The sequence below is a fragment of the Peromyscus leucopus genome, chromosome 1 (genome assembly GCF_004664715.2).
Source record: "Peromyscus leucopus breed LL Stock chromosome 1, UCI_PerLeu_2.1, whole genome shotgun sequence".
In the NCBI taxonomy this organism is placed as follows: Eukaryota; Metazoa; Chordata; class Mammalia; order Rodentia; family Cricetidae; genus Peromyscus; species Peromyscus leucopus.
Window position 1 is genome coordinate 79,046,680 of NC_051063.1, and position 15,968 is coordinate 79,062,647.

General features: G+C 49.1%; 1 protein-coding gene across 1 annotated transcript in view; it reads right to left on the minus strand.

The window, feature by feature from the left end:
• Nucleotides 1-15,968, minus strand: part of Katnip (katanin interacting protein) — a 174,413-nt gene that overhangs the window by 40,765 nt on the left and 117,680 nt on the right. Inside the window, exons 13-14 of the mRNA XM_028867907.2 lie at nt 14,805-15,020; nt 5,888-6,025 (exon numbers count right to left, since the gene is read on the minus strand). Of these exons, the coding sequence (XP_028723740.1) occupies nt 5,888-6,025; nt 14,805-15,020 (354 nt within the window). The remainder of the gene's footprint in view (nt 1-5,887; nt 6,026-14,804; nt 15,021-15,968) is intronic.

Consider the following 15,968-nt stretch of genomic DNA (forward strand, 5'->3'; position numbering starts at 1 on the left):
TGTTCATGAATGAAAGGGACCGTAGCTAGGGCTCACATTCAAAGGCTCTGGGATAGAACAGGAGTGGCAGGGTGGGATGCTCTTGGGTTGACACTCAACAGTCTCCACACTGGCACTACTTGAATCCCTTCCAGACAAACAGCTGCCAACGCGTCTGTTATCACGGGAGGAAACAGGTATACCCAAGCATAGGCACCCATGCCTAAGCCATGCTGTCCCTAGCTAGACTGGGCCTGGAGGCTCTTACCTGGGTCCCCCTGCCCTTAGCATCCCTCAGACAGCAGCCAGGGTGGCCTTTTAGATACTTTGGTCAGATTGTCTCCTGTTCAGAACATTCCAGTGATTCTAAGGCTGGTATCTGCATGGAGGTAGAAAGCCCAGGACTCATCTGAGCATTCTACATGCATTCAGTGAAGAACATTTATGACAGTAAACCCATGGATCTGAAGATGGTATCATCAGACTAAGGCTTTGTAGACTGCCCCCTGGTGGGCAGGTTCTAACAGGGGATCCTACTCTGACTTCTCTCTCTTGTTCTCTTAATAAGGCCCTACCATTCGGGGCCACACCACCTGGCTCTGCCTCCTCTTAGGGCTTCCTCTTGAACTTCTGCGTCCATCAGGCCCATCCATGTGGCTTCTGTCCTAAGAGCTGCTAAGCATGTTCCTGCCCTTGGGGACTTTGTTCTTGCTATGTCCCTACCAGGAACATTCTGCCCATGACTCCTCCTCTCCCTCACTCCCTGTGGTGGTTGGAATGGGAATGGCCCTCACAGGCTCATATGTTTGAATACTTGGTTCTCAGTTGGTGGAACTGTTTGGAAAGGATTAGGAGATATGTCCTTGTTGGAGGAGGTGTGTCACTGGGGGCAGGCTTTGAGGTTTCAAAAGACTGGAGCCATTTCCAGTATGTCTTTCTGCCTCCTGGTTGTGGCTCAAGATGTGAGCTCTTAGACACACCTGCCACCATGCCTTTGCTCTGCCATCCTGGACTCTGTCTGAAACCATAAGCCCTATGAAACACTTCCTTTTATCTATGAAACACTTCCTTTTATAAGTTGCCTTGGCCGTGGTGTTTTGTCACAGCAATCAACCAGCAGCCAGGAAATTTCCCTAGTTCATTGTCTTCAAAACACTGCGCACTGCCTGAAATCCTGCACTCACTTGTATCCTTGCTTGACCTTCCTTTACCCTCCAGAAAGTGCAGGGCTATGCACATGGGGTTCTGTCTATTTGCTCCCTGCAGTGTGAGCACCGGGGCAGTGCAGCCTATTGCACACATACCAGCCTTGCACAGGGCTATGCACAAAGCAATTTAAACTTTGAAATGCAGTTCCTCATGTCACTTCCTGTGATGTATGGGCTGGAGATGACTCTTGCACTTGGTATCTATGGTGAGGGTGGTGACAGTGTTCCTGCTCACAAGGAAAGCACAGACAACTCAAGATTGCTTTAAAAGAAAACAGACGGCACATGGGGAGCCAGTGGAGAGCTGGATGGTTCATTTGCCTGTTTTCTGTCAGGATACCAAAATACCTGAGGCTGTAACTTTATCAAGAAAAGAGGTTTATTAACTCACAGTTCTGGAGGTTCAAGGGCAAGGTACTGGCATCAGCTCAGCTTTGGTGGAGGTCTCAACACTGACAGCATCACAACAGGAGTGTGTGGGAGATCACATCAAGGACAGAAAGCCACAGAGCTCAGAGAGCTTGCTCTCTTTATAGCAGCCCTCTCCTGAGAGCCAGTACAGGGCCCGTGAGAACAAGCACGGCCCCTTCCAAGAGCAGTGCATGACTTTTCTCATCACTACAACAATACCTGACAGAAACCACTTATGGAAGGAGAAGTTTATTTTGCTTACAGGTTCAGAGGGCTCAGTTTACTACAGTGAGGAAAGTATGGCAGAGTTCACCACAGCAGATGCGAAGCAGGGTCTGGGCTATGGCTGGGCTAATCTTCAAGGTTCTGTCCCTAAGTGACCTACTTCTATCAGCCAGGTCTCTCTTCCTAAAGGGTCCCCAAGTCTCTAAAACCTATCCCTCGCACTGGGAAACAGGCATTCAAAACATGAGCCTATAGGTGACTTTCCAGAGTCAAACCATCCCAGGAAGTGTCCGAATGGCTTCCTATCAGATGGAGCCTGTCTGTTTCCAAACCACAGCAGACAGGCAATCATCTACTAGAGAGACTGATGGTTCCCTCCCTGCCATAACTGTCACTTTATAAAGGAAACCCATGTGACCCTCATGCCCCCCAACCAGCCCAGTCCCTTGTACCTTCCAGCTGGGTAAGTCTTCCATGTGTATGAAACATAAAAAGATGTAGCAGACATGTTATCCTATTCTCCTACCCTAAGCAGACAGCCAATCAATCCCCGATGAACCAGAGGGAAGGTTCTCAGGGCAGCACTCCAGGCATCCACTTCCAATCAGCTGACGAAAGAGACCCCCGTCCATCTGCTGTGTGGGGTCTTACCATTCCAGACTCAGCTTCTTCAACATCAAGCCAGGGAGTACTGTCAACAGCCACAAAATGGTTCCCATATTCAGTGACTCATTCTTGCACATGCGTGCCTCTCACAGGCCTCACCCAGTGGACCGATAACATCTGTCAAAGCATACATGGCTGTGCCATCCTCTTTATACCACGAAGTGTGGCCTCCTGTTCTTACTGCCCTTACCAAGTCCCTCTTCTTAGGGCAGCTAACACTCACAATGCAACCTAGTTAGGGAGAGGAGCCTGGAAATGTTCACCCGAGGAGGTAACAGGCAGCACATTCCAATCAAAATGAACCCTGCTCTAGGACTCTCCTCCATTCCAAGTAAGCCTCGCTCCCCATTTACCTTTCCTTCCTCAACTCCCATACACAAAACATTGCATTAACAAGCCATGTCTGCGGGCCAAGTTATATTCCCTATAAACTCTCATTTTATCTCCTCCAAAACACACAGCAATAGAGTTCTCTGGAGAATATTAAATCGACCAAGCCACAGCTGCATTTGTTTGTGTTTTTCTGCCCCCGGTAAGTTCTGGCAACAGATGGTTGTATGTCGTGTAAGCAGTGTTCTACGGTGCCACTCCATGCTCCACCCTGAGTGTCCACCCACAGTAAGCCTTGCCCACCCACAGTAAGCCTCCGACGCTCCCCTGACTCAGAGGGCCCTGAGCCCTTTCTGTATTCTGCATGTCCCAGGAAGGCTGAGTACAGGTAAATAAGTGCCTGTCTTAGCTGAGGCACACAGCTTCTCAGCATTGTGGTCCAGTGTATAAAATGTGCTCCAAATTCATGCTTAGTGACCATGCTGAGCCATGGGGCATGGGCTTGGCCAGGCTGCAGCATCTCACTTCCCATTCTAGAACAAGGTGTGAGGAACACTTGCAGGGAAGTTCCAGCAAACCTGAGATCCTGAAGTGGGCGGCTCTGAGCACTTAAGAGATGGCCAGGGAGGAAGGGAACTCACAGGTCACAGGTCAATAGGACTTTTCTCACATACTCCAGATAATTGTTTTTCTCAAACTTAAACTTGAGGAATTTATTAACAAAGAAAGACTTCAAAAGGCAGAAAGCAAAGGGAGTTTTCTGTTGGTCTGAGCAGTAGGGCCCATGAACAGAGCCAGAAGGACTGTGCCCACCTCATGGCTCTCGGGCCTACAGTGCCTACTAGCAGTTGGTGGGTGCTGGTTGTGGGAAAACCTAGAGGAAAGAAGAACAAGGGTAGGGTGGGAAGGAAGGAGGAGGGCAGGAGAGGGAGAGGTGTTAGGGGCTCCTCTGGAGGACTGCCAGCTTTGCTTCAACCCCCTCAACCTCAGGCCCCTCACCTGGGTGTAAGAAAGGGCAGCAGAGTTCCTCATGAACGACAGGAATGTGAACTCACCCACTGGTTCTTTTATTCACCCATCTATCACCTGCTCATCTCCTTGGCACAGATGAGTGGTGGAGACCTCTGGCCCTACCGTCTTGGAGCCCACAACCTTCAGAGGAGGATAGGGAAGGCTCATGAGGCCCAGAAGTGGCTCAAGGGCAGAGGCCGATCCCTGGAGAAAGCATCGCCTGAGGAATCTGCAGGGCAAGCGTCTGGAGCTGAGTGAGATGGGGAGGTGGGCAGGCACAAGGCTGTGGCCACAGCAGCCAGCACTCGGGAGGCTGGCATGAGTAAGGGGAGGCATTGCTGGGGGAGGCTGAGACTGGCACAAAAGCATTAGGAAGCTCAGATGTCACACCAGAAGTTTGACCTTGAGCCTCTGGGTCAAAGGGTTTGAAGCAGCAGAAGAGTTTGATAGAAGCTAGAGGCTGCTGGAGACAGACTAGAGGGCTAAGGCAGGAGGATTAAAAGTTCAAGGACAGATTTGGCTACAGGGTAAATTCTAGGCCATCCTGAACTACATATTAAGGCCCTGTCTCAATAAGTAAACAAGCAAAAGAAGGAACAAATAAAAGCACCCCCACGCCATTTCCCAAGCTCAGGGGAATGGTTCAAAGTGCCACCAAGGCCCAGGTCTCCTCCATGGAGGCCATTCACAGAAGCTGTGCCTCTGGCTATAGGTTTACAGATGGCCACAGAGCCCACAGTTCCCTAGTGTCTTTTAGCAAGATGGAGGTTGGAAAGACAGCTCCCACTCACCATGTCTTCCGTGCTAGTCCCTCAGGTCTTGCATGAGGCCTGGCTACTTCTGACCCCATGTCTCCTGAAGAGGGCAAGAAGGCCGGATGGCAGTGCCCTGCCCTTCCTCACTCACTCTGTGCCATCCTCTGTGTGCCGGGAAGTGTGGCCTCCTGTTCTCACTTCCCTTCCCCCCGTGGGGGCTCCACCTTGCCCAGGGCTTCAGCACACTGCATGATTTGTCTACATCTTGTCTGCCAGCGGCTCAGCAAGGTGGCCCCCAGGGCAGTTTGTGTCTTTTGCACCAGTCTCCTCAGGACATATCAAGAGATTGACAGTGCCTGCTGTGCCCATATAGGTGAAGAACTAAAGCAAATCAACACATGAACACGCTGGAGAGGGAAGGATGGGGACAAGAGGACAGTGTAGGGGACACAGCAAGGACTCTGGAACGGGCCCACAGCCACAGTGAAAGCTAGCCATGTAGAGCTAGTTCTATACCCCCGAGAGCCAGGTCTGACACACAAAATCCCTGTCCCACCTACCAAACTACCAAATAAGAATCTACTTTCTGGCTGGGCGGTGGTGGTGCACACCTTTAATTCCAGCACTTGGGAGGCAGAGGCAGGTGGATCTCCGTGAGTTCGAGGCCAGCCTGGGCTACAGAGTAAGTTCCAGGACAGGCTCCAAAGCTACACAGAGAAACCCTGTCTCAACTACTCCCAACCCCCCCAAAAAAAGAATCTACTTTCTGCCATGCATGGTGGCACACGCCTTTAGCCCAGCACTCAGGAGGCAGAGGCAGAAGAATCTCTATGGGTTTGATGCCAGCCTGGTCTATAGAGTTCTAGGACAGCCAAGGCTACATAGAAAGACCCTGTCTCAAAAACAAAAAAGAAAGAGAGAGAGAGAGAGAGAGAGAGAGAGAGAGAGAGAGAGAGAGAGAGAGAGAGAGAGGAGAGGGAGGGGGGGGGAGAGAGGGAGGGAGGGAGGAAGGGAGGGAGGAAAAGTCTGCTTCCCAGCAAGCTCTCCAAGCTTGGTCCCTGCAGAGTAACACCTAGCTGCAGTGGCTAAATGGACGGGCCTGGAGTCTGAGTCCACAGGCTCTTCTTCTCAGACTCACATGATAGAGTATTACCACCGCCACTTCCTAAACCTTAGGAGCTGTAAGTTCTGCTCCTGGTGGCTCTCACGGAGGTTCTCGTTGGACTCATTCAGAACTCAGGCATCAGGCCACTGGCACACTGCCACCAAGTGAGCTGTGAGGGGGCAGGGCCTGCCACTTACCCCACCTGCTGTCCAGTAATTCCGAACCTTGATCTTGGCCAGACCGAAGTCACGAAGCTGTCGCATGTTGTGGATAATAAAGTAGAGCTGAAGTGGAGGGTGGAAGGGGCAGGTCCACACTGGGGGGTCCTTCTTGCTCTGAAAGGCCAAAAGATGGGAACTGTAAGGGATATTTCTGCCTGTCTCCAGAGCAAGAGGCCAGTGACTCTGGCTAAATTAAAGCCAGCAGACATGCAAGGGCTGGGCGGGGCCACCGTATCTCCATCGTGAGTGCTGCCCTCTGCTCTCATCCCTCTCCAGTTGCGCTTCATAGCACCAATAGCCCTGTCCCTGCAAAAAGCTGCCGGCCAGATGGAACTCAAAATGCAGTGGGCTTTATTTTAATCAGCTTAATGGGCTTTGAGGAGGGCACTGGGGGAGGGGAGGGATGCCAGGAGGCCCAGAGAGAGCCTCTGCTGGCACTGTTTGATTAACCTGGCAAGCAGAGCCTCTGATTTTCTTTTGTCAAACCCTGTAGAATTTTTCAAATTTGAGAAGAGAGGAGAAAAAGAAATTTCGGAGCCATGTGCTGGAACAGGGCCATAGCATGGAGCCGCTGCTCCTTTCAGGGTTTCTAAGTGCAGGGGGCTTCTGCTTGCATTTCCTTCACGAGGCAGGAGGCGGCCAGGGTGTTGCCAAGACTGCCCGTGAAGACACAGGGCACCAGAGCCAGATGCTTGCCGAAATCTGCATCCTCACCAGCACCATTTCCTGAGGGAGAGCTTTGGTGGCCAATGGGTAAAGCCCAATCAGGGGACTTTCTGCTCCAGTCACACCCTATGATATTTCGACACTCTCTGGGAACCAAAGCTGCAGCTGGGCCGGCAAGATAGCTCAGTGGGTAAAGACACCTGCTGCCAAGGCTAACAACCCAAGTCTGATTCCTGGGACCACAAGTTGGAAGGAGAGAACCAACTCTTAAGAATTATTCCTCTGAAACCACACACAAAGAATGCAATTAAAACAGAAGAAAAAAATCCAGCCAGCGCTATTCCCAAATACACAGCACTGGCAGCTGGTGGGCACTGCCTGGACCATGCTTGCTGCCCTTTTCACCCTGGGAAATCCGACAATACGTCACGTGGTTCCTCATTCCCATCCTCCTGTGACCCTGCCTCTCCTCCAGGCAGCTCTGACTGCCTGTAGTAGCAGAGGTGAGTGGAGACTGTCTCTGTGTTCTGTCACGGCAGTTCAGCAGTGCTCTGTAAGAGGAACCCCTCGTCTCCCTCCTTCCTGAATCCCAGCGTCAGGTACAGCTCCTTGGCCCAGCGCTGACCTAGTGGCTAAGTGACATGGGTCTCCTATCATATATGCTAGGGTTGCAGCTTTACAGAAGAGACTACCTTGCATATAATTAAAAAAACCATCTGTGTGCTTCAGATGTCGGAAAGGAAAAGTAAGCACCAATTCATTGCCAGAAAAATGGGGCAGCTTACCCCTCAGAGCCTGATTTCTGGATTCTCCAACCACTTAGAATGTTTGGCACTTAGTCAGGCTTGGAGCCCAGTATTTGCCTGAAGCCAGGCTGCCACTCTCAGTACCTCAGTGCCCACCAATCACTACACACCCCTCACATCACATCAATGTTCTACCCTCACATCCTCTTAGGTCCTGCCTGGCCCCACAGCCATCTTGGCTTTGGAATATATTGTACTCCAAACAGGCATCACCTGGTACCTAAGAGCATCTTAAGGACTCTTGTCACCAAGAATGTGCCTATTGCTGGAAGCAGGGGATGAGGGCTAGTGACTCTGGGGTTCTGAAGCCTGGCTCCAGCTACAAGAACAGCTGGGGCTTGTCTTTGGACAATAGTGGGTGCTTTCAGCAGGGAAGAGGCAGTCTTTTCTAGGAAATGTGGGTTCAAGGGATGCTGACTTACTCTGGAAGCACCTTGGTTGTCTAGAACTCTGTGTTCCTAGCAGCTGTGTTGGGTCAAGAATGCTCATCTCAAAATCCAGCGGGTAAGCTCACCCCTCCCTCTGTGGTGGCCTGACACTGTCAGAGAGGGGACAGGAATTGATTTCCCTTCTCACTTCTGTCAGCAGGAGGAATGGCAGGAGAACCAAGGGGTACTGTGTCATTTGAAACCCAAGTGCATTAACCTGAGGATAACTCACGGGCTCATTAGTGCCAGGTCCTCTGCTGTTTCCCCTTCAGACAGAATCTGTGTGGGAAGCCAGAGACTGACCAGCATATCCTGGATACACCCCAGAGCCAGGCCAGCAGGCAGAGCATCTATAGCACCTTCCCCACACCACAGGCAGAAAGGAAGGGGCAGCACAAGGATCATGGCAGCCTCCAGCTACTGCTACAGTGCAGCATAAGGCACTCTGGAACCCTAGGGCAAGCAGACTGCTGGGCCTCCTTGTGGATGGAAGGTGAAGGTGCAACTTGGCCTCTGGTCTGCCTTAGGATGCCCATAGCCCATATGGTGGAGTGGGGGGTTCTTCTGTCTCAGTGATTATCATAAGCATTTATTATAGGCGATTATGGGGCCAGAAGGAGCATGGATAAGTTCTACTCTGACTCACATTCTTCTAGTAGCAGACCCTGAGGCAAAAAGCCCTGGGCAAGTGTGTAGACAGTGTTAGAAACCTAGGCAGAGAGGGGAGGCAGACTGCTCGTGAAGGGTATGTGAGTAAGTTAGCCATTCCTGCCAGCACTTGGAGTAAAAGACCGTCAGGGAGACAGGGAGTCAGTGTGGACATATCTCAAAAATATTCTAACCACGGGGCACAATGATCCCCACACCAGCATGGGCTGAAGGTTGCTTCTAGGGGCTTTAATACCCCTCTTCAGCTTGGGCTAGACACACGAAGACCCAGAAAACCTATGTGGGGACTAACTACAGAAACCAAAGGTGCTTTTCTATCTCAGCATTGATTAAACACAGATCCACGCACAGGCAGAGAAATGCCAGCTGCCTCAGAACTAACACTGTGTTAAGAAACTAGTAGTTTCCAAAGGAATAAGCTACTAATGACAAAATAGCCAACATTTTGGAAGGATGTCAAGGGCACTCTGCTTGGGAACCAGCCAGCCTCCAAATGTCTTCAGATTGTATTGTGTTTATGTGCCATTTGGACAGCTTTTCTGTTTTCGTTTTTTGGTGTTGGGGATCAAATTCAGGGCCACACATGCTAGACAAGCTATCTGCCACTGAGTTGGACCACTACTTCCATTACAGCATTCTTGGAATGACAGTCTAAAGATTAGAATAGACAAGTGGCTCCAGGTGCTAGGATGGGCCTGGGGATAGAGTTGTGCTGTGTCTTCATGGGCCGGTAATCCCATAAAGCCACGCATGACAAAATGGTATAGAACCGCACACACACACACACACACACACACACACACACACACACACACACACACACCACTATAGGAGGACTGTCTATGAGTACAGTGGCCAATTCTGTTATCTTTGGGGAAAACTGAGCAATAACACATGGCAACTCTGTGTGTCCTTTTTGCTTTGAGATATAACTCATATACTACAAAGTTCACCATTTTCAAGTGTGCAATCTATGATTTCCCAGCATATTTACAGGCTACAACAGCATCACCATCTTTGCCCAGCATATTTTACTTCTCACTGAAGGAGCCCTGCACCCACTGGTCACCCACTCCCATGCCTGGCCTGTTCCTGTGTCTGTTTATCTGCTTAGGCTGTGTTTCCCATAAACGGAATCATTCACTATGTGGCCTTCTCATACTTAGCTTTCAAGGTCCATGCATGCATGTTGTAGCCTGTACCAACACTTCATTCCTTTTCATGGCTGGGTATCAGTATATTGTATGTCTAACATCATCTTTTCATTACTTGTCTATCAGTCTGTGTTTTGGATTGTTTCCATCTTCTGTTGAGTTTGCATTGGTTTTTGTTGTTGTTGTTTTTGTTTGTTTGTTGTTGTTGCTGTTTTTGCTTTTCTGATGAGCACATCTCTTGGTTATACACCCAGGAGTGGAACTTTCTGGAGAATTGCTATGCTCTTTCCCACAGTGGCTGGTCTACTGGCTTTCAGCAGTACTTGTCATTTGTTCTGGTCATCCCAGAGGGTATGACTGAGTCCCACTGTGGCCTTCATTTGAGGTTTCAAAAAGTACGTGTTGAGTGCTGGTGTGTACTTTTCTGTGACAATGTTTTGCTTTGTTTCAGCAAGATGGCCTTAGAAATCCATTGGGACCGCTCCCTTCTCTTCTATGTTTTACAAGATTGAAGGGACTGTCAAAGGCTCATTCTTTAAATATCTGCCAGGATTCACCAGTGGCACCATCTCACCCCAGGCTTCCCTTGTGGGGTTTTTGATAATCAGCTCAATTTCTTTCTTTTCTTGGGATTGGTCTGTTTAAATTTTTCATTTCGTCTTGAGTCAGTTTTGATAATTTGCTCTCCTTGGCATTTATACAGTACAAGTAGGTTATCTTATTTGTTGGCATACAGTCTTATAATCCTTATTTCTGTAAGGTCAGTAGTTATACTCCATTCATGTGGTGATATTTTGAACAAATAAAATTTGCCTGAAGATCAGAGAAGCAAAGCAAATCACAGCCACCACCTCCTCCTCATACTGCAAGAGCCAGAGTTCTGGTCTCCTCTGGCCTTATATTCCTTTCTCTGCTTAGCCATATCACTTCCTGTCTCATCCATTAAAGATGTGTGATCCCAAGTGCTGAAGTTAAAAATGTGTGCCACCACTGCTTGGCTCTGTTTCTATTTTAGCCTGGATTAATTTCATGTAGCCCAGTGTGGCCTTGAACTCACAAAAATCCAGACAGATCTCTGCCTCTGCCGCCTGAGTGCTAAGATTAAAGGTGTGTGCCACTACTGCCTGGCCTCTACGTTTAATCTAGTGGCTTGTTCTGTCCTCTGATCTTCAGGCAAGCTTTATTTCCTAGATTACAAACAATATATCACCACATTTCTCTCTCTCTCTTTTTTTTGTCAAAATACCACCACACCTTCATTCCCTTTATATTCATTGAAATCTTTGCTTCTTCCTTTATTAGTCTAGCTAAAGGTTCTTGATTTTGTTGATCTTTTCAAAGAACCAACTTTGGTTCCATTGACTTTTTTCTCTATTGATGGTCTTTTTTTCTGTATCATTTTTACAGCTTTCTGTGGGTCTATAATTGTCTCCAAATAAAAAGTTTAAAACTATGCAGCACATGATTTTATGTATCAGAGATATGATGTGACCAAGGACAGACAAGCGCTAATCAGTTAAGTGGGGGAGGCTGATAAGCTCAGGTACAGGAGCATTTATTCTAGTAAGACATGCTCTGAGGAGGATAACAAAGACAACAGTGACTGGGCAGGAAGGGACAGGGCTCTCCACACTGTGGGCAGGGGAGCCTTGATGAGAAAGGGATACTCGAGTGAAATCTAAATACAGGTGATCTGGATCAGCATGCCCAGAGATGTGGAGATGATGGAGGTAGACTACTAGAGAAAGGAGTCGGGGGCAGACAGGGTACTATGGGCCCTATCCACCCAGTTGCCCAGGTGACAAGAGGCAACTGTTATTTGTTGTTGTTGTTGTTTTCCTGTAAGGGTACTTCCAGGAAGGATTAGCTAAAGGGAAAGCCCCTCCTGAAGTGGGGGCCAGACATAATGAGATCTGAGGAGAAGGCCATCCTGCCTGCTTCCCCATTAGCTGACTACTGCTCTTGTTGAGTGTCTATTCTGAAGCTGCCTCCATCCTTCACTGAAGACAGCTCCTGCAGCCTTCCAACATGGCTGAAGGGAGACCTGTGGCTCTCTAGGAATCCTTCAGGCCCTCAATACCCAACTGGGACTACTGGGGCATCCAGCTGCATGGACTAAGCAGCTACTGGGGTCTTTGCCTCTTTAATGCCCTTAGCCTCTGCTGGGCTCCCTCCACCTGGACCCATTGTGTAAGTTAATCTAATACATAAATCCCTTTGTAATATACATTCCATGGGTTCTGTTCCCCTAGAGAGCCCTGACTCACAGAGAATGGAGAACAGGAAGAGAAAATATGAAATGAAGCCCACTTTTGCAGGATTTGGGACCTGAGAAGGACTGGGGAGATGAAAAAGGTCCACTGTCAGATCCACTGGGAAGCAGAGACACAAGATTCGTGGGTAAGCGTGAAAGCAACTAGCTGAGAGAGTAGCCCTCAGGATAAAAAGTATGCACTAGCCGGGCGGTGGTGGCGCACGCCTTTAATCCCAGCACTCGGGAGGCAGAGCCAGGTGGATCTCTGTGAGTTCGAGGCCAGCCTGGTCTCCAAAGCCAGTTCCAGGAAAGGTGCAAAGCTACACAAAGAAACCCTGTCTCGAAAAACCAAAAAAAAAAAAAAAAAAAGTATGCACTACCTAGTTCTTAACAGTTTTTATGGAATACAATGGAAAATAAATTTACTGGAAATAACTATTGACTTGGGAAATCCCTAATTTCAAAGGCTGTAAGCACTGGGTGTGGGTAGCTAAGCAAAGAAGTCCTTGAGGGAACAAGATGCAAGGTGAGAGAAGTTGGTAGAAAAGATCAAGAATCTACAGGGCTGGATATGTAAATGTGGAGACATCACAACACCATGGACCAGGGATGGAAAGGGTATACACAGAAGGGGCAGGGATGAACAGAGTGGACATAGAAGGGACAAGAGGGAGGGTGGGCACAGAACGAAGGGGCCAGCAATAGAGAGGATGGACAGAGAAGGAAGGATAGCTCTTTCCTTTTTTGTTTCTGCTTTTCTTGCTCTCTCTCTCTCTCTCTCTCTCTCTCTCTCTCTCTCTCTCTCTCTCTCTCTCTCTCTCCCTCTCTCTCTCTCTCTGTAGGCCAGAGGTCAACATCAGATGCCTTCCTTACTTGCTGTCCACCTTATATTTTGTGACAGGGTCTTGCTGACCCTAGAGCTCACTAATTTGGCCAGGCTGGCAAGTCAGTGCGCTCCAAGGACCAACTTATCTGCCTCCCTAGAGCTGGCGTTGGACACATGCTGCTGTGCTCAGGCCCCACCCTACCCGCTGCCCTTGCCATAGGTACTGGGAATCTAAATCCAGGTTCTTCATGCTTGTATAGCAAGCACTTACCACCTAAGCCATCTCCTCAGCCCATTTGGGTGTTTAAGACAGGGTCTCACTATGTAGCCCAGGCAAGTATCCTCACCACTCCTGATCTAGGAAGGGAGTTTTTCCCAGAGTCTACCAACACACCCCCAATTCCCTATAATGAAGCAACTTCTTCAAATCTGCTCTTTTTAAAGGTACTTCTCTGCTCGGATGTCAGTGGTACCCTGCCAGCTTCAGGTCCCTCAAACCCTTGAGGCCTCGTTTGCTCATTGATGAAATGAGGATAGTTCTGGCAAGGTTCACATGAAGGTCAAGTGAGACAAAATATCAGGCTGTGGTTGGTACAAGCCAGTGCCATTGGATGTGTATGAGACAGGGCTTTCTAGTCACCCAGTCGTGGAAGACTATGGAAGAAATGAGGGGGTCCAGCCCACCCACAGAAGGATCTCGAGATCCAGCAGCCCAGATGACACAGCTGAACTGTATCCCAACTTCAGTCCCTGCTCCCCAAAAACCCAAAACTATGAAGTCACCCACTAGCCAAGCTCAGCAGCCCCAGGAAGTGGAGCGAGGCACAGCTACTATCAGAACTATCCCTGGGGATCCCAGGGATGCTTTCTATTGCTCATGGGGTGCTCCGATATTTTCATTTTCAGTACTTTAAAGAACAACATTAATTTTGGGTGGATGGCCTAGTTAGGTTTCTGTTGCTGTGATATAACACTGACCAAACCTATCTTGGAGGAGAAAGGGTGTATTTGGCTTACAAGTCCTGATCACAGTCCATCTTTGTGGAAAGTCAGGGCAGGAACTCAAGCAGAATTCAAGCAGAGACCATGGAAGAATGCTGCTTACCAGTGTGCTTCATGGCCTCTTCAGCCTGCTTTCTTATACAGCCTAGGACTACTTGTCCAAGGTGATGACAGTAACCATTAATCAAGAAGATGCCCACAGACGTGCCCACAGGCCAATATGATGGAGGCGTTTTCTCAACTGAGGCTCCTCTTCCCAGATAACCCAAGCTTATGTCAAGTTGACAACCAACCAACCAGCACAGTGGAGTCCATCATCCAGGTATGTGACAGGACTTTAAGAGACACTGAAGAGCACTGGACACCTGCCTCATCCCCTCCTCTGATCTCAGTTCTGCAGGCTCTTTCAAGGCAATCAGAAATGGTGCCAGACATGGCACAGGAAAGCCATGTGGCTGGCTGTTCTGCTCAGTGCAGCTAACTTGAATGTGACAGGAGGAAGCAAGGCTTGGTGGCATGTACCTCTAACACCAGAACCAGGACAGCAGAAGGAGAACTGTTGGTTCAGTTACTCTAGGCTTCGTAGTGAGTTCAAGGACAATGTCCCAGGCAATGCAGTAAGAGCCTGTCTCAAAAACCATAAAAAACAGCAAAAAGATGGTAACAGGGGAAAATATAATTGCTTATGAAACTAACCTCTATTAACTATCTAAAAGAAAAAATATTCAATGTCTGTTGGGTATGGACCCATGGCCTCAAGAAGCAGCACCCTGAGGAGGTGTGGGCACAGTGTGTGGGCCAGGCTGCAGCTCATGAACTTGGTCTCACCACTTTCCTATGTGTGGCCTTGGCCATGTGCCTGCCCATCTCCAAGCCTTAGTTTTAGTTTTTTCATCTACAAAATAAATGAAGGCACTGGCCCCTGTGACCACTGGTGGTCTGTGTTTAGTGGTCACAGCAGGCAAGACCTCAGGGAGAGACACCCATGGGCTTCTCCTCACTTAGCTACAGAGAATGCTTCCCCAACCCGAGACTGCATCCTCATTGTGGACAGAGAACACACAGCAAACCCAGGCCCCTTCACTTACCACTAAGTCCCTGTTGACAAGGCAGCCCAGCTCTCCTGGCAACACTGCGTTCCGGATGTCCACATCGTGAGGTGAGACATACAGCTTTATATTGTTCAGGTCAAAGAACTGGACTTCCGTGAGACCCACCCATGATGCATTGCCCCAGTTAGACAGGATTTCCATGGTCACATAGATGGCATCTTCAATCTCATCTGCTCTCGCTCTCCACTTTTCCTAAGAAAAAAATACCACAGGGCAGCAAGCCTGAACTTAGTACTGCCATTGTTCTGTGCCCCCAGGGCCTTCATACAGCATTCAGCCCCATGGTACCTCACAGCACCTGTCCATTGTGGCTATTACGAGGCTGGCAAGACTCCTGTTTGTAAGGTATGTAAAACATCGGGAGTGGACTGGAAAGATGGTTCAATGGGTAAAGGTATTTGCTGCCAAATTTGACAACCCGAGTCTGCCCCTCAGAACCCATGGTGGAAAGGGAGAACTGACGCTCTAAGTTGTTTTCTAACCTATACACACACGCACACACAAACACACACATGCACACGCACACGCACAAACTAATAATATTAGTAATAAATAAAACATCAAAACCTTAAAGTCATAACTAAAACGCAGGGATTGGGTTGGGTGTGGCTCAGGAGATGCTGTAACATCTGAAGTCGGCAGGTGGCCTGGGCTGTGCTGGAGTCCAAACCCATTGTCCCAGGATGTGACCATTTGCAGTCAGAGCCTTTAAGAGGTGATTAAATCAAAGGAGGCCGCTGGGGAGGGCACTTTCTCATCTGCCTGGAGGCCTTAGAAAAGGAGGAAGTCTGGAGCCACAGGGACTAACACCAGGACACACAGAGAAAAAGACCAGTGAGGAAGCCAGCACTTGCAAGGTAAGGAGAAATTCACTAGCTGCACCTTGACCTTGGACCGCCGTCTTTGCAGCTATGAAAAAGACCAGTCTGCTGTTTAAGCTGCCAGCGTATGCACCGCGTGTAGTCTGACGGCATGGACCAAAGTCTCCCTGTCTTGGTCAGTCATTTGACATTCCCAGCCTGGCGGGGAAAGCAGGATGCCACCATCCTAGTCTGGAGGTTAAGCAAGACACCCCCCCCCCCCACACACACACACACCAACATCCCTCCCCCACTCCCACATGTGATCAGGGTGAAATAG